The sequence below is a fragment of the Eucyclogobius newberryi genome, unplaced genomic scaffold (assembly GCF_026437365.1).
Source record: "Eucyclogobius newberryi isolate DKJ021-1_F unplaced genomic scaffold, fEucNew1.0.hap1 SCAF_163, whole genome shotgun sequence".
NCBI lineage: Eukaryota > Metazoa > Chordata > Actinopteri > Gobiiformes > Gobiidae > Eucyclogobius > Eucyclogobius newberryi.
In genome coordinates this window covers 107,936-130,429 of record NW_027315794.1, presented here as the reverse complement: position 1 = coordinate 130,429, position 22,494 = coordinate 107,936, and the positions used below count along the sequence as shown (strand labels likewise).

Sequence of the window (22,494 nt, the reverse complement as noted above, 5' to 3'; positions counted from 1 at the left end):
TACAACCGTCATTTCCCTTCATATTGTGCAGCCAATAAGAGCGGCCATCACGAGGCTTGTTTGTAGCCGCCCAATAACATTGTGTGTTATGGTATCAGTTCTGGTTTTGTCCCTGGTTTAGTCCTGTTTAAGTCCTATTTTAGTCCTATTTTAGTCCTGTTTTAGTTTTGTTTAATTCCCGTTTTAGCCCTGTTATTGTCTCGTTTTAGTCCTGTCCAGTTTTGTTCCAGTTTTAGTTCTGTTTTAGTCCTGTTTTGGTCCCGTTTTAGTCCTGTTTTAGTTCTGTTTTGTCCCGTTTTAGTCTTGTTTTGGTCCTATTTTAGTCCTGTTTTAGTTTTGTTTAATTCCCGTTTTAGCCTTGTTTTTGTCCCATTTTAGTCCTGTTTGGGTCCAGTTTTAGTTCTGTTTTTGTCCCATTTTAGTTATTTTTTAGTTCTGTTTTAGTCCTTGGTGAAGACCTGGTTTAGTCTTGCTTTAGTCGTTGTTTTGTCCATGTCAAGTCACGTTTATAGTTTGGAATGTGATGAAACGTGTTTAAACGTATTAGTCGAGGAGGTCTAATTATCCAACATCCAATATTATTTGTGAATAAACTGTAAATTACCTTTAAAAGTGAAGAAATAGGACTTTTCTTGTTTGGAAGATTGTGCACGATGTTCAAAATGTCTAAATGTTGTGTTATATTTCCCATCTCTCGCTGCCTTATGTGTCACAATGATGTAAAGCGCTGCAGGGTTCTGACTTTACCATGGTTGTGCTGTGTGCAGTCTCCACTCCAGTGTGCTGCGCAGTGATGCAGTGTCGCGCCGCTCCAGCAGCAGCACCATGCTGGACGGAACCGCTCTGGGCAAGTTCGACTTTGAGGTGACAGACTTCTTCCTGTTTGGCTCTCCTCTGGGGCTGGTGCTCGCGCTCCGAAAAACCGTCATTCCTATGATGGACGGTAAGCACCACAAACCATCTGGATATGTATATTTTAAAATCTTTCAAGAATTACATATGATGTTAGTGGATAAACAGTGGTAAATGTTTTATGCACTTTTATTTTATGTTTTATTGGCTTTTAAACATGCTCTTGAGGAAGTTAGCTTTGCATTGAAAATCATACATGAGAAGCACTCCATCTACTGGCAGCAGAGGGACATACCATGGGGAAATAAACAAAAGCAAGCTTGTCCTTGCAAGCTAATGTCGCGCAGTTGTAATGAAATGAGCAGAACTTAAAAACAGCACAGGAGACCTCCGGATCGCTCACTTTCACTTCACAAATCTAGGAAACCTAAAACCAAGTGTTTTTGTGGGACAAAAAGTCCCTGTAAACAGGATTAATGAAACACTGAAGCTAAATACAGGTATGTTTTTAATGTCAGAACATGGTTAAACATTGAAAAATGTCTGTTTTGCAATATACGTGTCCTTTACAGTTGAATATTAGGCTCTTTTGATTCTCCATTCTGAAATAAAAAACAACATTCTGACTTTAGATTGAACATTCATACTAGCTGTCTGTTTGTGTGCTGTGTGCAGTGGCCCAGCTGCGGCCCGCCTGTCAGCAGGTCTATAACCTGTTCCACCCGGCTGACCCCTCGGCCTCTCGCCTGGAGCCTCTGCTGGAGAAGAAGTTCCACCTCCTGCCCCCCTTCAACGTGCCCCGCTATCAGCGCTTCCCCCTGGGAGATGGGAACTCCGCTCTGCTGGGTAAGTCTAGCCTGGCACTGTCACATACACCAGATCTTACTGAGGAATCACATGTCCTGTCACAGAAGAGCAGTTTACCTCAGAACCTCACGATAAAATATATATCCAGATACAGGATCCACACAAGCTAAACTGATCCACACGAGCTAAACTGATCCACACGAGCTAAACTGATCCACACCAGCTAAACTGATCCACACGAGCTAAACTGATCCACACAAGCTATCCTGATCCACACGAGCTATCCTGATCCACACGAGCTATCCTGATCCACACCAGCTAAACTGATCCACACCAGCTAAACTGATCCACACCAGCTAAACTGATCCACACCAGCTAAACTGATCCACACCAGCTAAACTGATCCACACCAGCTAAACTGATCCACACCAGCTAAACTGATCCACACCAGCTAAACTGATCCACACCAGCTAAACTGATCCACACCAGCTAAACTGATCCACACCAGCTAAACTGATCCACACCAGCTAAACTGATCCACGCACTTCCCTTAAAAGACTTTTAAATTTGACTAAATTGATGTTTTGCTTATGTTGAACAATATGTATTATGTATGAATTTAATGTCCACTATGGCCCTAATAACAGAACACAAATGATGTATGATTAACTCACTTTCAGTTCAACAGATTCAGCCTTGTGCATGTACTATAATTGTTCATATTTTATATAGAGTAAAAACTACTGTTAAAGACCATTATATCAGACTTTCCCTTGTAATCTATAGCTACCTCACAAATTACCTAAATCTATTGTAGTAATTGCTAATATTCACTGTGCAGACAATGTTTGCTGGATGCTGTTTTAGAGGCTGCTGCCTAGTTATCATAAAATAAAATGCATTTGGAGAAAACGGCCTTTGAAGTTACAATGTCCCAGAGAAATCTATGGATTCATATAAGTGGATTCAAGGAAATAATCTATAGGTGCAGATCAGACAGTGTTGATGTTTCCAGATGAAAGCTCATATGTTGAGAGAACAAACTGACCAAAAAAAAAAAAGAAGAGTTTGCCTCAATTATTTAGTTGGCATGGATGGATGGATGGATGGATTTAAAGAGCTTGTATTTGGTCTAGTTCTGACCTACACCAAAGAGATATCCCCATTGCCCCTTCCCTCTGGGGAGTAGGGTTTTCAAAAGTATTGAATATCGAATACTAATCAATATTAAAATTAGTATTGAAACAAGAGACTCATCTCAACAACTATCGATACAAAAAAAAAATCAACTTAACAAGACAAAATGTGTTAGAATGATCTCAAGCTTTATCAGAACTAGTATACAGTCACACATGACAACATAAAGTACTATTATTCAGTGTTTTAGTTATAGGTTTAGTGTTTCTATTGTGGTATAAAATAGGTATAGCGTATCAAGCCTATTCCTTTGTGGCAAAATCGAGTTTGAAATGTTAGTATCATGTCCACACTACAGGGGAATGTGTCGTCATGTGTACATTCCACTGTATGTTTCTGTAGCCAACACGCATGCGCAGTCATGATATTTATATTTGTAGATATTTTACAGACTTCTGCCTAAAGAATGGGAAGTGGCTGTTTTGAAGGCGCGGGGCTGACCAAAGGCATTCCACTGTCCTTACACTGTCCTTCCTCATGAGTTTCTGTGTCTCCCTTGTCCCCCTGACCCCCCTGGGCTCCTCTGCCCCCTAGTGGAGACCGTGCAGACCCACGCCCCCCTGCTGCTGGACGGTGGACCCTCGCTGTCACTGCGCTATCCGGAGACCATCAGTGAGACGTGCATCCCTGTGCCCGTGCTCAGCTGGCAGGATGGCCTCCTCAAAGCCCCGCCCGCCAGCCCGGAGTGTGTGTAGCCTCATCCAATCAGCTGCCTCTGCCTCTGCCCCGCCCCCTCCCACCGCCCTCTCCTGTTTGTCCCTCTGAACGTGGAGATGCTTTGGTTCAGTGTTGTCGTGTGCTTCAGCGGCGTCAGTATTCCCATGGCTCCAAACCACATTTAACTCCATTAACATGAGTCCATCCCCAACTCCGAGTAGTTTTACTCATTTCTAAATGTAGTAGTATGAGAATGAACTGTCATCAACTTTAGTTTATAAACTACATTTTAATTGGACTTTATTCCATCCATCATAATGTAGAGAAATCAATCCAAAGGCTTTATTTATAAAAGCAGGTCAGTGTAGGCAGTGTTTGGATGTAACCAAGTACTGTACATGTACGACTGAGGGTCAACACAGTATTCAGAGTACACAACTGTAATCTGATACAGTTTTGGTATTTAGAATACTGATATTACTTTTCTAAAATTAAAGCAGAACTTTATGAAATTTAGGCTTTGATCTGCACATTTTTTGTGAAAATCTGCTCTTTGGTGCTTGAATGTGCGATTTTTCCGTCTCTTGTCAGTGATAAACAAATGCTTAATAAACAGAGAAACAAACATAAAGCTCTTTTAATCTCATTCTTTTACACTATAATATAATGCAAATTATTTCAAAATGATTTGAAGTATTCAGAATACACTTCTCTAATTGCATCATGTAACAGAAAAAGGTTACAAAATACATTTTAATGCAGGTCTTCAATATCCAGTAACCAAATACATTTAGTATTCTTAGTATTCAACACTAACTGAAGGTACAAGTATTAGATGTTATATGGTACTTTGCTTTCCTTGTCACACAGTCATAAGAACTCCTCTCAGCTCAAACATAATATGTTTGAGCTGTGCCCGCGTTGGTGTGGATGAGCCATGGAAATACAGCGAGCTAAGCCTCCATTCTGTGGTTCATTGTGTCACATTGTGTTGTGCTCTGCTCATCATGTGAAGATGACTCCATGAGTGTTTGACCTCCAGACCCTGTGGTGTGGTACTAACACTGACCTCTGACCACTGCTCAAAGAAATGGAACGCATCTGCACATTCTTAGCCCAGGACTGATCATTCTGGATGTTTGTGGTCCTGCATCTGCCTTGTATGTTGTCGTTTGCTTGTGTGTCCTCGATCCAACTCAACGGGCCGGCTCAGGACCAGGGCAGACCTCTGTGGTGCCGGTGTCCCTCAGCTGGCCTGTGATTGGACGTCCTGTCCTCTGTGGACGTTTGTCTAACATGATCTCTGTTTGGACCGATAGCAGACGTTGTTCAGTCTCATGGTGGTGTCTTCATGGACAGTTCGTACCCCTCGTCCCCCATCACAGGCCCCCTATCCCGGGGCCAAAGGAGGGCCAGTGAGGTCAGCATTGCCAGCCAGGTCTCAGGAATGGCAGACAGTTACACTGCCACCAACATAGCCAACAGTAAGTGTCTACTGCAGCCTGTGTCACTGCCTCCACTCTCACTGCACATGTGTCCTCAGACTCCTGAAGGACAGGTTTATACATCCTCTCACTCACTACGTTTGCACGCACAGACAAACTCCGAGTGCGATAAACAACCAAACTCGTATCATCTTTGCCCCAAAACCACTCTTGTCCCAGTCTACAGCAGTTCAAAGAACCAATTAGGTGTGAGCGAGGGCTGAGGGACTTTCAGACATGTCTAGTAATTTAGCATTAGCACAAAAACTTTGCAGCTATTATTTGCTTATAAAAACGGCAATCATACAGATGAACACACTATATATACACTATAAACACTCAACATCCATAAGCGTATCATTTATGTCAGACTGTGTCGCTTTCTCTTCGCAGCACAAGGGATTTAAGTGAATCTCTGGTAGTTTTTACTTGAAAGCAGTGGACCAAAACAAAAGCACACGTTCTAGTCTGCAGTGGAGGGACTTATCTAAAACCAAACTAATAACTGATATTTCCCTGTCTGGTTCTTCCCTGGTGCAGTTGAAGCCTCTCCCAGTCTGCTCCTGGTGTGATGGACTGCACTGTTACATGCAGTAGGACATGCATTTTTGGGATCTTTGAGACTCAATCTCAGTTCTTGGGTTTACGGGCATTTTGAGTGTTTAAATTGGACTAGGCCACTTATCCGTTTTTCCTGCGTGCATGTGAACGTAGTGAGTGAAGATGAGCTCCAGCAGCATAATGACAGATAATCTTCTCAGTCACAGTTCCTTACCTCTCACACTCACTCACCTCCGACTGCCCACACACAAATCCCACTGGACTCACTGCCTACTCTCTGTCTCCCTCTTGTGGTGGAATTCACAAACTCCACCTTCACTGTCCACTGTCTCCATGTAAATGCAAGTAACGGATGCATTTCCCAACTGTTCCGGTGCATGCAACACCTCCGCTGTGTCTGCATTTCACCTGCTCTGGAAAGATCAGTGTTTTCTGTCCTCCAGAGTCTCCATGTCCTCATCGTGTCAGGGACAAGGACTTCTAATCAAAGTACTTTCTTGCTCTTTTTTCCCCCTGTTCAAGTTACAATGATGTATCTCTTTTAACTTTATTTAACTTTGTTTTGAAGTTTCAGCTTTGAGCTGTGCAGGTTCCAGAGATCTCATTTATTCATTTACAGCCTGTTACTGTAGCTGGATCTACAAAACCACTGGCATTTGGGTCCTCAGACTTTGATGGAAGGCGGCACTCTTAATAATCAAAAATTGCGTTTTAAAGATTATGTTTATTAATGATGGTGTTCTAAATAAGATAATACATCTGACATATTAGTCTTAAAAAGTAAATAACATTTTTGTATTCATTATAATTGAAAATAAATAGAAATTTGCATTTGATATTTCTAAAGCAAAACATTTATTTTGTGTTTTCTGTTTTAATTTCATAACACTGAATATAAACTGTAGATTTATTGACGAGGTATTCAAGTTTTTGTTCATTATATGATTATAAAAAATGTACTGTTGCTTTCAATTACACCATGAAGTGAATTCACATTTATTGAGCCAAAATAAAAAAAAAAGTCTCCAGCTAACTTTACATCAGTTTTTTTTGTTTATTCTGGTCAGAGGGAACAGACTGTAGTGTTATTATAGCTGTCAATCAACCCCAAATGCAAACACCAGCACATTCTGTCAAATCTTTAGGTCTTTAGACCAAGGAAATATGCAAAGGAGCTTCAAAATGCAAAATATTTCATTTAATTTAAACTCAATGTTTATGTTCTTTTAACTAAATTTTTTGTAGATTTATTAAACATAAACCACAACAAAACATCTTTGGCGGCAAATTCTACCATAAAACCCTTGGCTACCATTCACCGCGATGTTAAACTACGACCTCTTGTTAAGAGACAAACGCAACCTTGTTTTTATTGCTTTATTACCCGCTGAACGCTACAGGATCTAGCATCAGTGTTGAATTGTGTTTCGTTGTGTTGTGTCTTCCCTCTTTTAGCCGCAGAAAACAAAATACTCAAGTCCAAAAGCTCTAGTCTGCTGTCCCAACTCGCCCTGACCTCGCAAAGGTCCTTCCACCTGAAACACCCTCCCAAGTCCCGTAAGAAAGCTGGCTCCGGCTCAGATCCAGTCCCAGACCCGGGCCCCGAGCCTGTGCCTGCAGAGCTGGAGCCGGAGCCGGACGGTGAGGACGGGAGATGCTTGTCCGCGGGGCTGGACTGTGCCATATTAGACCTGGTGTCTCTGGACTCGCAGGCTGAAGTGGACCAAGGTATTGAGCAAAGAGGACCAGGACGCTTGAATCTGCATGAAAAAATCTGTCCTCTCACACGCTCCAATCTGCTCCACGGGCCTAACAATGATTCAAAGCACTCAAAAGTTTAAAGAGACTTGAGCTTTTCACGAGGTTAGATGTGATGTTACACAAAGAAATCCTTCAGAGCCTTTAAATGTTTGTTAACAAAAGCATTCTAAATTCCCTCATGGAGCAAAAGTGAAGTGGAACCTAATGTAATTTCAGACTTTAACACAAATAATAATTTGTGTGAAGTCCAGATAAAGGTGGGTCATATAGAAAAAAGGATAATATTGTAAATGTTTTTTTGAGGATATTCAAAATGTGGATATCGAGTTTATCTTTTATAGAAAAAAATCTAGAGAACTGATTAAAATAAAGAGGAAAGTAAGTCATAAACAAGGTGATATTTCTGCAATTTGTTGTGCTTACTATCAATATTACAGTCGTGTCTCATTTGTCTGATCATTAAAACACAACTAATATGTTTAAAGACATATTTGACTCATTTTTGGTGGACATAATCTCACCTGACCATCATTACTCTAGTCTCCAAAAGGTTTTGACATATTCCTTTTGTTCATATCGCCCACCCTTTAGTCAAGATACAAATTTGAGGCTAGTAAGTAGTATTCCTCTGACATTTCAAATTTCCCTGGAAATTCAAAATTGTTGCTTGTTTTTTTAAGACTTAAATCATTAGCATTAGGGCTAAAGTCAGTTATAAATGTAAAATGCGTTACGGTCATTTTGGGACCAGTCCTCCACTGCAGGTCCAGCTGTGCGTTTAGCTCACTCGAGTGGAATAACATGCAAACCTTTTAAACGTGAGCACATGTAGCCTGTGCAGAAGCTGAAGTGTCTGACATGTTGACGGCCTCTGGTGCTACTGCTCTCTTCTGTCCTGTTCTAGCCGCTGCGCTCTCACGGCCGAGCCACACTTCTATCAGAGCCTGTCTTTCTGCAGTCGCTGGAGAATACTGGGACTGTTACAGGATCATTTCAGATTAACCTCCTCTACGACTCCTCCTCGCTGCTGCACTTGTGTCCTTGCCGTGTGTACTAAGTGTGGTGTTGTGTACAGTTGCAGCTCGCTGGTGGGGCACTAAGCGTCTGGACTTTGCCCTGTACTGCCCTGATGCTCTGACGGCCTTCCCCACGGTGGCTCTGCCTCACCTGTTCCACGCCTCGTACTGGGAGTCCACCGATGTAGTGTCATTCCTTCTCAGACAGGTCAGTGCTGGGACGCTCCGCAATCCTCTTCTGTCAGACTACTTTAGCAGCGTCTTCTCACAGCCGGGAAAGTATAATAAGATCTGCTGCATGTAGAGGTGGAGCAAGATATCGTAAAGTTGATAATATTGTGAATGTTGTTTTGAAGATTTGCTAAATTCGAATGTTGAGTATATTGAGTTTGTGGTTCTAGTAACAAAGACTAAAGAATAAAAGACTAAACTAGGTCTTCACCAAGGTCTAAAGCAGGTGTTTGTGCGTTTGTGCAGGTGATGAGACATGAGAACTCTAGTATCCTGGAGCTGGATGGGAAAGAAGTGTCTGAATTCACTCCGTCCAAACCTCGGGAAAAGTGGCTCCGGAAGAGGACGCAGGTCAAGATCAGGGTGAGCACCAGCACAAACACACTGAACTGTGGAAAAGAAGGTACTGCGTAAGGAGGCTGCTCTTGTCCTGAACTCTTTTAGATAAAACCCTTTAGTCCGACTCCTACATCACAGAGTCACATTAAACTCCCCCATGTGTTCCCTTGTGTTTGGCTCTGACAGAATGTTACGGCCAACCACCGCATCAACGACGCCGTGTTCCCAGAGGACAGCTCCCAGGTGCTGAGCGGCCGCTTCATGTACGGGCCCCTGGACATGGTCACTCTGGCTGCAGAGAAGGTCTCTGATCACATGTCACATGAGACTACAAATACACTCTGAATGTCCCTAATGTGACTGTCCTTGTCTGTGCACAGGTGGACCTCCACATCATGACGCAGCCCCCTTCTGGAGAGTGGGTGTACAACAGCACTGAGGTCACCAACAGCAGCGGCCGAGTGTCCTTTACCATTCCAGAAGACAAGCGGCTGGGGATCGGAGTCTACCCGGTCAAAATGGTTGTGAGGTGCGTATATAATAGTTTCAGCGGAAATGATAAAAAATTCACCGAAAGACCTGTTCAGAAGGGATAAAAGAAATGTCAGTGACATACTTGTTTTTTACAGATTTGATTCCAGAAAAGACAAGCTTATACTCTTATTGACATAGCAAGAACCTTTTAATTCATTCCTTCGTGTTGTCAGCATTTCATATATTTTAGCTTAGTTTCCAGTGTTCTGTACCTTTCCTGTAATGTTAGACGCTGTTCTTTACCATGTTGTTGCAAACATCAGAATGACATCCACACAATCATATTTCTTATAAAACAGCCGAATTCTCTCTTTTAATCCGTTCACACTGACACAGCCCCTCACCGTAAACTCTGCACCAACCCAAACTTTCACTAATGCTTCTATGCTGCTTCTGTTGCCACAACAATGGGCTTATACGTCCAAAATACCTGGACCTAAGTTTGTCTTGCATTTTACTTTTTAATTGTAGAAAAACAAAACATTTTATAGGAGAATTGTCTAGCGAATTATAATTATTTATTTAGTTGGTGCATGGGATGAGAAACACAGGATTTAACCCAGTTCAAATCTGGCTTAAGAAGGACAAAAGGCTTAAACTGTGTGTACGCTTTGCCCTGTGTCTCTCCAGAGGGGACCACACATTTGCAGACAGCTATCTGACGGTTGTTCCTCATGGGACCGAGTTTGTGGCCTTCAGTATCGACGGGTCGTTTGCAGCCAGTGTGTCCATCATGGGCAGTGACCCCAAAGTGCGTGCGGGGGCTGTGGATGTGGTCAGGTACGGCTCTTACACTTCACACAAATCCCACTCTCCATAATCAAACTCTGACATCCTAATGTGTGTGAGGTGTGTGAGCGCAGGCACTGGCAGGACCTGGGCTACATGATCATCTACGTGACGGGCCGTCCGGACATGCAGAAGCAGAGGGTGGTAGCCTGGCTGTCACAGCACAACTTCCCTCATGGCATCGTGTCCTTCTGCGACGGGCTGGTGCACGACCCGCTCAGGCACAAGGCCAATTTCCTCAAGGCACTGACTGAGGTCTGCTCTCTCTAATCCAGTCTACCACACAGACAAAGCAGCTGGAACACCAAGCATAACCCTTAACCTCTCTTCTTGCCTCTTCAGACTCACATGAAGATTTTTGCCGGCTACGGCTCAACCAAAGACATCTCGGTGTACAGTACCATCGGCCTGCCCCCAACACACATCTACATTGTGGGCCGACCCACCAAGAAGATGCAGCAGCAGTGCCAGGTATTTTGGAAAGCTTCCTCACTATTCTCAATGCTCTTTTAATTTTTTTTATGAACATTTATTTATATATCAAGCCTTGCGTCGGTCAATGACCGACAAATTTTTTGTGGTAATATATTTTTAATTGGCAAAAACAGCGCGGTGAACATACCCAAAGCCATTCCTATGCACAAACTGGGCGCGCTACACTACAGTCCACGATTATTGTTGTGGTTGTACAGCGGCGGAAGCAGCAGAAGCAGCGGAGCGCATGTGCGCGCTGAGAAACAGCACGCTGCTGCCGCTGTCAAACACAAACAAAACCAGCGGCTGCAAGGACACTCAAGAGATCACTGTCAAGAAATGGATTGATGATGATCTCGCTAAGTTTTGTGCCCGTGACTGGCTAGAGCCGTCCTTCTAAAATAGTGGGGCAACACGTCGGGGGCGTTTGAGCGTCGGACACTCCACCAGAGCAGCCCAGAGAGAGATCTTTATAAATCTGTATAAAGATAAAGATAAAGGTAGTTCCAGAGCGTAATCTTACCTGTAAATGCGTTTTTATTCTTCACAAATTTGTTTGTTGTTGGCGTGAGCCAAAGGAAAGTTTCAAGCCCCTCCCCCGAGCGTCACCATGGAGATCATCTCATTAATAAATTATATAATGCTTAAAAGAGCTACAATGAGGGGCCAATAAGCATTACCATTTTATTTTTAAATGAATACGCTGTATTAAAGATTAGGGAAGTTAATTATTTTTTATTTTTTTTAAACTATATAAATGTTTCCTAATGTTTCATAATTGTGAATAATCGTACAATCGTGATATTTCTCCTCATGATAATCGTGACTAAAATGAATATTGTGACATCCCTAATAACAAAACAAACAAAAGTCAACCAAAAGCTAATAAGACGAGTAAATATGAGGAAGTGTATGTAGCACTTGTCTTCACTGTGACTGAGGTGGAGACGAGGACAGACCACCGTGTCCACTGTGTCTTTAATGTTGCAGCGACAGCATGAAGCCAAATGAACACATCAATAAAACACTTGTGACCGATTCAGAATTGTCTGTGTCTGCATGTCCTGCATGTCCTCCCCGTGTCTGTATATCCTCCCGGTGTCTGCATGTCCTCCCCGTGTCTGCATGTCCTCCCCGTGTTACCGTGGGTTCTCTCCGGGTTCTCCGGCTTCCTCACACCGTCCAAACACATGCAATTACTGTGCAATTCATGTGCAATTACTGTTGTGACACATATTCATGTAATTACTGTCGTGATCACATGCAATGGTATTTATTTATTTATTTTTATCTTTATTATTTTTCCCCTCCATCCCTTGTTGGGAAATGGGAGGTTTTGTTTATAAGAGTTCTTCTATTGAGAGTATTTTTCAAACTTCCTATAAGTTAGCGGTTCTTTTCCTCTGTATCTACCTGCGTTGCAACAATGAAATTTCCCCATGTGTGGACAATAAAGGATCATCTTATCTTATGTATTAGGCAAAATTGGTGACTCTAAATTGGCCCTTGTGAATGAATGTGAGAGTGAATGGTTGTCTGTAACGTCTATGTCTATGTCTATGTGTTGGCCCTGCGACGAGTTGGCCACTGTCCAGGGTGTACCCCGCCTAAGGCCCGAAGTTACCCGCAACCCCGAAAGGGAACAAGCTGTAGAAAAAAAAATCTCAAAAGGTGGCTCGTGCACAGTAAATAATCACTTTCCCTGACAAAAGCATTTGTCCCTCATCCTCCAGAATAATGACAATACACATCCTTTTAAAGGCAGTGACATAAACTGACACGTACGCACATCATCTCAATGAAATCAGCTCTGAAAGAGATGGAACAGCTATCACGGATCCAAAGATTGGAGCTATCTCATCCGGAGGTGACCTGACCCTCGAGCCATGTCCTGACATATGTCTGACACGATACAGATGCTCCGCACCATCTTTATCAGGAACCCATATTATCATATTATCTGCACACAATAACCGCAGAGATAAAATGACATGACATTTTCCTGTTACAGGTCACACTGTTATTACACTTAAATCACACTTGGATCACACTGTTATTACACTTAGATCACACGGTTATTACACTTAAATCACACGGTTATTACACTTAAATCACACTTAGATCACACTGTTATTACACTTAGATTACACTTTTATTACACTTTGATCTAAGTGTAATAACAGTGTGATCTAACTGTTATTACACTTTTATTACATTTAGATCACACTGTTATTACACTTAGATCACACTGTTATTACACTTAGATCACACTGTTATTACACTTAGATCACTGTTATTACACTTACATCACACTTACGTCACACTGTTATTACACTTAGGTCACACTGTTATTACACTTAGGTCACACTGTTATTACACTTAGGTCACACTGTTATTACACTTAGATCATACTGTTATTACACTTAGGTCACACTGTTATTACACTTAGATCAAACTGTTATTACACTTAGATCACACTTTTATTACACTTAGATCACACTGTTATTACACTTAGATAAAACTTATTACACTTAGATAAAACTGTTATTACACTTAGATCACACGGTTATTACACTTAGATCACACTTAGGTCACACTGTTATTACACTTAGATCACACTGGTATTACACTTAGGTCACACTGTTATTACACTTAGATCACACTGGTATTACACTTAGGTCACACTGTTATTACACTTAGATCACACTGGTATTACACTTAGATCACACTGTTATTAAACTCAGCTCAGAGTGTCATAACTCTTTAGCCCGGTTGATGTTAGATGTACTTGTGCATGTTTCAGGACAACTCCCATAGCGGACACAAACTCCTATTCTAACATAAATCCTATTATTAGTCTAAATGAAAGCTTCAAACAAATCCTTCATCTCTTTATTTCTTGCACATAAACTCTGGCAGAAGTGAAAGATCTGGTGTTGATGGCTCCACTGCTCAGACTTCTAATGCATCATGGTCAAACATGGCCCCTCCAGTCATTATCCCAGAGCAGGGCAGAGTCGCTGCAGTCGCCAGAAGTCGTGGGTGGGACTAGCCACTACAGATGGTTTCAACCTGTCAATCAATGCTAAAGGCATCTGATTGGTCAGTGTTAACGACACAGGGCCTTCTGCTTTCTGTTTGAATGAGCGGCCAGTTCTGAACTGACCAACACCAACTTGGACACTGTAGTTTTCTGAACTCAGCACATAACTTCTTAATCTTATTATTATTGCCTTAGATCATTTGTAAGGCAATAATAATGAGATAAGAAGTTATTTGATTGACATGATTAATGCAAAGTATTATTATTGCATTTAACGTTTAAGAGCTGAAATCTTAAGGCCTTGTGTGAAGCCCTAGAAGTCCCTGACTCTTCCCCTCTGCCAAATACATATATAAGTCTGCAAAAATGGCATTTAAAACAACTTAAATGTCAGTAAAGACTAAGTGTTGAACTGGAACGGCTTGTTCTAAAGTCACAATGATGCTTCAGCCTCTGGAGCGACCGTTAAGGCATCAGCGGAATAACTGACACATAATGTGTAAAATTCCATTTGATTCTGGATGGCACACATGCGCCGCAGCGTTGTGAGTTGGAAGCCAGCTCTTGACAATTTACGGCATGTCTTTCCCCACTCTTATCCCCATTGCACCTGCAAATGTCTATTTGTTATAGACAGTGGACAGTCAGCTGTGTAACTGTATGTAGTTGACGTGTTGCCCATCAGTTGGATCATTTTTGGGCCATAACTACTCTACATTTTTATATTGTATCAAAAAATTTCGGGTGGATCAATAGAAAAGTACAATAAATGGATATAAGTTGATACATGTGATATTAAAATATCACATGTATCAACTGTGCAATATGTAATAATAAACTTAACTGCTTAATGGATATAAACTGCTCAGAATTCTCCATTTTGAATCAGTTACATGATAACAATACATCCACCTCCAAAAGAAGAAGAGATAGTTTGAGAACAGTGAAAAAAATCTTTTTATGATTAGGGAGAATTGTTTACGTCCCATCAGGGATGTTATTTTTGAAAATATATACTTCATCATAACCCAAAATCACTTCTTTTGAATCCTAAGTTTAAGTGTGATTGTGTAGGAGCTGCTTTAAGGGCCGATCTTTAGGTCTCTGTGGGGGAAATGCATTTGGAGGAAACAGCCTATGAAGTTACAATGGTCCAGAAGAATCAATGAAATAATACAACATCTTTAGGTGCAGATTGGACACTGTTGTTTCCACGTGAAAGCTTGTGTGAGAAAAAATGACTTGTGAGTGAGAAAAAATGACTAAAAAACATGTATGTTTTGCATGTAGTGTCTTCCCTTAAACTCTGACTAGAGTTAAGTACCTTTGGCTTGTGTTGTGTCCAGTTCATCACGGAGGGCTACGCTGCACATCTGTCCCAGCTGGAGTCCTCTCACCGCTCCCGCCCGCCCAAGTCCAGCAGCACACGCATGGTCCTGAGGAAGAGCAGCTTCGGCCTGGGCGCCAACAGCGAGTTTCTGAGGAAGCGGAATCATCTTCTGCGGACCATCTCCTCCCAGCCCTCGCCCACCTCCCCCACCGCTGTGCACAGCCACAACCGGCCCGAGCGCACCCAGAGCCAGTCGGACAGTGAACGGAGCACTCACTGCAGCCACCAGGGGGCCACGCAGCGCAGCATGAGCATCACAGCCAGCTGCTGGGGCAGGAGTGCCAGCACCAAGGTAGAGCCTGGACTCTTCAGCCCCAAATGATGCTGGGACAGACTATGGACTGAACACCCGAAAGGTTCAGACTGTGGACATGTTAGAGAGGGGTGGAGAGGCTTTTTTCCACCACAGGGAGCAACCACTGTCAGACTGTGCTGTCATTTGTACCTCATGTGGAGGGCCCTCATAGTCTCACCATTAAAACCAGTCATTTACCTCAATGTGTACAAATGGATCTCACGTTACAATATTACCGATTGTAGAATTCAAAGGCTCCTTGGCTCTGTAAAGAGAGACGTAAGGATTCCACAATTTCAAGTTGAGGGCTATTACTATTAATATAACAATGATATGTAGAAGTGATTAACTTAATGTTCATAGTCCCACAAGGAGGTGCTAAGTGGTGTAAACAGACCTGTGTGTGCCCAGCCCTGGTGTTGAGCTGCACAGTGGTGCCGTGTGCAGAGGGCCCCCATGCAGTGTAATGACACAGCACATTACAGAGTTACAGAATTACAGAGGCTAAAGCACAACTGACTCTCTTGTTCAGACCCAGGCAGGACGTCATGTCTTTGTGGAGTTGGACAATGTGTGAGCCAGTCCAAACCCAAGCTGCTACTTACATCTGAACACACCACTCCAGTTGTGTTTGTCCCGTCTGCTCTCGGGACAAAGACTCAACCTGGAACATGACCCTTTAACCCCTGAGGGAACAACTGTCCAAGGCACATTACACTACGGTGGCCCTGAAGGAACAGTCAGTCACAAAACGTTAGGTGAAAGCCAGTTGCACAACTACTAACATGAAATTTGACAAAATGAGTCCGTGTGTCGGCAGAATGAAAGTGCTCAGTGCTGTGTGGTCAGTGTGGTCATGCGGTCATGCTTGTCCCACCGGGCCTCCATAGATAATGCTTCCCCGTGACCCTGCTGTTTGTGCCAAAGTAAGTGTGTGAGAGCTGTACAGAGGAGCTGATTTGTTAGTGGCCTTCAAAGGCCTGTACATACTGTACATGTGACCTGCCTGGTCTCAGACCAGAGTCAAGTGTCTTCTTAATCCTCTGCAGGATCTGCTTTATGACAAAGTAATGCTATTTAAGGCTATACATATTTTAAACTGTATTGACTTGGTGAACAAATGTGTTTTATTTTTGTCTCTTAAGCCAAAACCAAGAGATCTAGTCAAATATACTTGATGGTTTCCTCATGCTGTTTTGTATCATGAAACAATCAAGATTTAGGACCACTGTATGGAACAATCATCACTTCTGAGACACTCACAGACAAGTGTCTAAATTTAACTTATTTAAAATGATCTTTATGTAGACTAAATAGAGATTAGATGTTGGTTCATATTTGCACTGGTATTTATCACCTGGTAATCTAACCAGATTATAATCTGAACTACTCATGGGTAATCCTTCATTGTCCGTGGTGGTCCTAAAGCGTCTGCAGCCTGGCTGTGCTGTACATGAAGCGGTGAATGTGCTCATAGATAACTCCTTCTGCCTCCGACTGTCCCGTGTGCAGACTGTCCCGTGTGCAGACTGTCCCGTGTGCAGACTGTCCCGTGTGCAGACTGTCCCGTGTGCAGACTGTCCCGTGTGCAGACGGTCAGCAGTGCAGACGGTCAGCAGTGCAGACGGTCAGCAGTGCAGAGTGCGCTCCGTGTTCAAAACACGCTGAGCCACCCATCTGGAGTCTTGGGGCAAACGTGCAATATACTCACCAACGCTGACAATCACTTCACACATGCTGATACTTTGCACAAACCTCTACTTTACACAACGTGCTAACACACTCTCGTACTTAACACACACTCTCTTGTACTTAACACACACTCAAACTTTACACACACTCACATTCTCCTACTTTACACACACGCACACACATACACACACACACTCAAACTTTACACACACTCACATTCTCCTACTTTACACACACACGCACACACACACTCAAACTTTACACACACTCACATTCTCCTACTTTACACACACACGCACACACACACTCAAACTTTACACACACTCACATTCTCCTACTTTACACACACACACACGCACACACATACACACACACACTCAAACTTTACACACACTCACATTCTCCTACTTTACACACACACACACCCACACACACATACACACACTCACTCCTACTTTACACACACACACACACACACACTCACTAATACGTTACACACACACACACACACACACACACACACCTACTTTACACACACACACACCTTTACACACACATACACACTCCTACTTTACACACACACACTCCTACTTTACACACACACACACACACACACCCCTACACACTCATACTTTACACACACACACACACACTCCTACTTTACACACACACACACACTCCTACTTTACACACACACACACACTCTTACTTTACACACACACACACACCTACTTTACACACACACACACACACACACTCCTTTACACACACACACACGCACACCTACTTTACACACACACACACCTACTTTACACACACACACACGCTCCTACTTTACACACACACGCACACCGCTCCGGCTCATCCACACCTCGTGCTCCTTGTCCTCCTGAGCCCTCAGATATAACCGTGAGAGGCTTGTACGTATTTCTAGTTTTAAATCAAATATGGACGGGTGGTCTTTCTTCAACAGACACGTGGTCCCCCAATTTGAAAAAGCAGACAGAGACTGCGTGACAAGAGGGACAAGTCATTTGAACATGTTGGATGTAAAACAATATTTTTATGCAATATCTGTATCCACTTTGATGACTTCGTCCTAAACCTGTGCAATTAGTCAAATTTGAATCAAAATCAAGATTCAGCCGTTTCTATTCCATTCCTCTCCTCTGTTAAAGCATGTGGTTTGAAGCAGAGTTTAGAAAATTGCCTATTGTTTTGTTTCAATTTGTGCTGAACTTTGTATTATTTGAATTCACGAAATTAATTGTTTTTAATACGACAAAAAAAAATCCAAAATTTGTCAATCTGAGGAAACATTTCTATCATTTTGTCATATCGCCCCATTGTATGCACACATTAACCCCCACCCATAAAATTATCTATTTTCTGTAACCTAAATCTGTTTACTACCTTTTTTCAAAGTACAAATAAAGTTCAATGCTTGTAAATCATTTTATCATTATTATTTTGTCTGCTTCTCCAAATTGGTAAAATACTTCTACTTTTTAGCCAAATATGATAAATGAGATAATGCGATTTATACATTTGTTTGAGAGCTGGACTAAGGCGTGGCTGGCCCTACTCGAATGTAATGCATTTGTTTTAGCTCCTTCATTCTGAGGCCTTACGTTCCCTCTGCCTTACACTGGTCCAAGTGAAAATGCCTCTTCAACATTCTACAGAGGGCGGCCATCTTTGCACCCACCGTGTAGACGACAGGCCCAGAATCTTCTCATTGCACTGGTGTGTGTGGCTGGTTTTGGATAAGTGCATTTATCCATCCTCTTGTGTTTTATGTACAGTGTATAAAGACTACGTAATACTAAAAAGTGTGTTGTATGTTTTTTTTGTACAGTTTTCATGTTTTGGTTCTAGATGAGAAACTAACTCCAGTCCATTTACACATGGGCTCAACAAATCATCACAAATACATTATATTTCAACATATCTGTCTGGCATTAAAGGTGTACTATTAAACTATCTGGCATTTATTTCATTACACGCTCACCTCTCCACAGACCTGACCTGTAACTGGCCCCGGTGGCGTCACACACACTGGAATGTTCAATGAGACTTCCTACTGACTATTGTTTTTGTCTTTTCGTTCGCTGTGTCTTTTTATTTTGGACGAAAAAGAGAAACGTTTAATGCCATATTGTGGAACATTCCAGGCAAAGCGCTGACAGTCCACCAGAAAAGTGAGATAATGCACATTTACTTTTTAGATAAAAAAAAAAGCTGCAACAAAGGTACTGTTCGACAATTTAATATAAAAATCACGTCATTTCACTTGTGCCCATTCGATTCTACATGTGTGATTTGTTGTTTTAAGTTTAAGTCTAAACAAAAAGTAAGTTTCAGGCACTTAACATATGAACTAAAACATGTGTATCATAATTTATAATTTAGTTCATAGTAAATCACAATATTGATCTAAAACAGCTTAGTAACAGAAACCGGTCCATTTACTTCCTGTTAACTGCAGATCTGTTAAACCTTCCTTACACTGTAACAAGAAGCAGATCTTTTAAACAGTTTAGATGTTTGAAAAATGGTGATGTGACATTTTAGAACTGTCGCTCTGAGTCATCATTTTTAATCACAAGTACAAGTATGTGGGCAGGGACAGGGGTTAGGTGAAAACAGGAATTATCGGAGCGCGTGAGCCTGAGTTGCAGAACATACAGGATGAACTCAAACATGGAGGAACTTTGAGGAAACACTTGTGACGAGGTTAAAAGCTCATTACAGCTGATGTGACAGACAATGCCCACTTTAAACATAGACTGGGTCATTACTTTGTATCTTGATAGTTCACAACATATTTTCAATATCCTGGTTCAGTATTTGGAGGTGGTGCTGGTCCGGGCAGGAGGCCCCGAGGCACTGGCTGCAGGATGGGTCAAATGCAAAGGACAGATTTCTCTACATGGACAAAAAACAACACCTTGTTATCTTCAGTCAACTTATTTGGACTTTAGTATCTGATGACAGAAAACTTTGTGCATGTTTAATCAAACAACATGATTGAAAAACATTTAGCATTAGCATTATGTGGGACTTTTATATGATATAAACATGTGTCAGTGTCTTACCTGCCCAGCCTCCTCTGGAAGGCGGTCCCGTCTGCGGCGGTGGCCTGCTGAGAGGAAAACACACTTTTAAAACACAAACATCTCTGGTGTGGACAAGGATTTTGTACAATAAGAGCTTTTTTTTAAAACCTTGTTGATTTCTTTGTGTCTTTCCCGACTCACTATTTCTTCAATGATTTCGCCCTCTCCTCTCACCAGTCTGAAAAACAAAGCATGAGCAGACTTTTACATATACTTTCAAATGTATTGCTAGAAATATAAAATGTATCTACATTTTGAAAGAAACTTGTGTAGAATAATTGAACCCTGAATACAGTATTCCACTTGTTTAAATGCTAACTCAAACTGAAATGTGGCTGCGTCGAGGCACTTTCAAAAACACCTGGTTCGTCCGGACTCTTTGTCCAGCACGCGGCGGATGACGCTCTGCCTGGCCTCGTACTCCTCTTTGGTCAGAGGCCTCTTGGTGGACAGCCGAGCCTTCTGCTCGTCCGTCATTACTGCCAGAACAAAAAGACAATCACAACAGATCTGTTACAGATACAAGTGTGTGACACCCATGTGGCTCACTGACTCTGGAGCCGACCTGACATGGAACACGACAAAGTGCAAGAATTTAATTTATAATGGAAATTCATTTGCTTTAGTTTATCTAGATAGATCTTGATTCAAGTTAAACTTTTTTTTGGTGCACTTTTTGTGGAGCTTATTTGCTGAGTTTATATTCACAGCTCTTGTGGAGTCAAGATAATGAAAGGATGCACACTTCAGGATGTTAGAGACTTTCACCATTTCTAAAAGGATACAAAGTGCAGTCAGGAGGAGAATCTTACAAGATTCTCATGATCTCACACAGGAGCAGAAAGCGTCTCAGAAATATCTCTGCTCTGCACCAGCCATAGAATGTGCCGTGTGCAAAACCAACAGCAGAAAAGTCTGACCTGGTCCAAAATCCTCAGCGGTGTCCTCGTTCTGCCACACCTCCAGAGTCAAGGGGCCAGCGGGGGGCCCGCAGAGCAGAGGGGAGGGGCCAGCCGGGGGCCTGAGGAGCAGAGGGGAAGGGCCAGCCGGGGGCTCAAGGAGCAGAGGGGAGGGGCCGCTTGGAGCTGGAGGAGCACTCATAGGCTTGAGCTTCTTCTTCTTCTTCTTCTTCTTTAATTTGGCCTTCTTCTTCTTGTTCTTCTTATTTTTCTGTTTATGGTGTTTGTGTTTCTTCTTCTTCTTCTTCTTTTTGTCCTCTTGGCTGGATGAAGACGAGGAGCTGGAGGAGGAAGAGGAGGATGTAGACGAGGAGGAAGAACTTCTGTTTCGTTTCTTTTTGCGTTCTTTTTTGTCTGAGAGGAAAAGTGCAAATGTTACAAAAACTTTGACCCACACACACATATATATATATACACACACATATGTGTGTGTGTATATAAAATACATACATTAATATAAAATAAATATATACAATATATATAAACGCACACACAACTGGAGAAAGCATTTGATGTAAAACATACAAAGGGCTTTCAGAACAATTCTTTGAGAAAAAATAATGATTTTTATAGCTTTTTGGGCATTTAACCCAGTGACCTAAAACTACTGTAGTACTGTATATATGTCTACCCTATTTTCGACTATTTATTTTGGGGTCACTGAGTCAAATGCCCTAAAAGCTATTGAAGAAGAAAAAATATTCACCTCACTGTAATGTAATCTGTTGACGGTATCTAAATGAACAATTTCCTGATTCCCCAATATTTAATACGTGTATTTATATTTCATATTTGTATTCACTTCTTTTTCATGTCAAGTAATTTGTTGACGGTTCCTAAAGAACAACAAAAGACTAATATCTGAATAACTGTTCAATGTCCAATATCCAACCAACTTCACCAAGGTTATTTCAGGGCCTGATCATGAATCAAGGGGTCAAACCAGGACTAAGGCAGGATTTAAATGGACATCATCATCACCCCGGTAAGTCTGACCTTTGCGCTTGTGCGCGTCCCTCCGAGCGCGACTCCTGCTCCTGCTGGAGGAGGAAGAGGAGGAAGAAGAAGATCGTCTCCGCGTCTTCTTTTGCGTCTGTTTCTGCTCTCTGTCCCGAGACCTGCTGCGATCCATTACTCACCCGAGGAATTACAACAAGTAAATGAATTTATCAGCGCGGACAAAGTGAAATAATACATCCACGGGACAAAGCTGCAGAGCTCGCTCCATGTGCCGCTTCCGCTCCGGGCTTTGTTTGGGTCCGTCTTGGAAATCAGTCCGGGTGAGAACTGAAGA

General features: G+C 42.2%; 2 protein-coding genes across 8 annotated transcripts in view; one reads left to right on the top strand and one right to left on the bottom strand.

The window, feature by feature from the left end:
- Positions 1–19,105, top strand: part of LOC140362368 (membrane-associated phosphatidylinositol transfer protein 2-like) — a 100,670-nt gene extending 81,565 nt beyond the window's left edge. For 2 of the 6 annotated variants that reach the window (XM_072448459.1, XM_072448460.1), the window contains 13 exons: positions 768–943; positions 1,528–1,698; positions 3,391–3,543; positions 4,833–4,997; positions 7,014–7,286; positions 8,395–8,543; positions 8,813–8,929; positions 9,092–9,208; positions 9,286–9,434; positions 10,070–10,219; positions 10,303–10,483; positions 10,571–10,699; positions 15,092–19,105. In XM_072448459.1, coding sequence (XP_072304560.1) covers positions 768–943; positions 1,528–1,698; positions 3,391–3,543; positions 4,833–4,997; positions 7,014–7,286; positions 8,395–8,543; positions 8,813–8,929; positions 9,092–9,208; positions 9,286–9,434; positions 10,070–10,219; positions 10,303–10,483; positions 10,571–10,699; positions 15,092–15,457 — 2,296 coding nt within the window. In that variant the 3' untranslated portion in view covers positions 15,458–19,105. The remainder of the gene's footprint in view (positions 1–767; positions 944–1,527; positions 1,699–3,390; positions 3,544–4,832; positions 4,998–7,013; positions 7,287–8,394; positions 8,544–8,812; positions 8,930–9,091; positions 9,209–9,285; positions 9,435–10,069; positions 10,220–10,302; positions 10,484–10,570; positions 10,700–15,091) is intronic. The other 4 variants (XM_072448461.1, XM_072448462.1, XM_072448463.1 and 1 more) reach the window with 4 other exon arrangements.
- Positions 19,106–19,549: 444 nt separating this feature from the next.
- Positions 19,550–22,483, bottom strand: LOC140362367 (uncharacterized). Of its 2 annotated transcripts, none has more exons than XM_072448457.1 (6): positions 22,197–22,483; positions 21,162–21,554; positions 20,603–20,720; positions 20,350–20,419; positions 20,221–20,264; positions 19,550–20,050 (listed from the first exon to the last, which is right to left on the bottom strand). In XM_072448457.1, exons 1-6 carry the CDS (start codon positions 22,330–22,332, stop codon positions 19,966–19,968), a joined length of 846 nt encoding a protein of 281 aa, XP_072304558.1. In that variant the 5' UTR covers positions 22,333–22,483; the 3' UTR covers positions 19,550–19,965. The 2 variants fall into 2 exon arrangements, with proteins under 2 accessions (XP_072304558.1, XP_072304557.1); XM_072448456.1 differs by having other exon boundaries at positions 19,553–20,050; positions 20,221–20,267.
- Between the last annotated feature and the right edge of the window lie 11 nt (positions 22,484–22,494).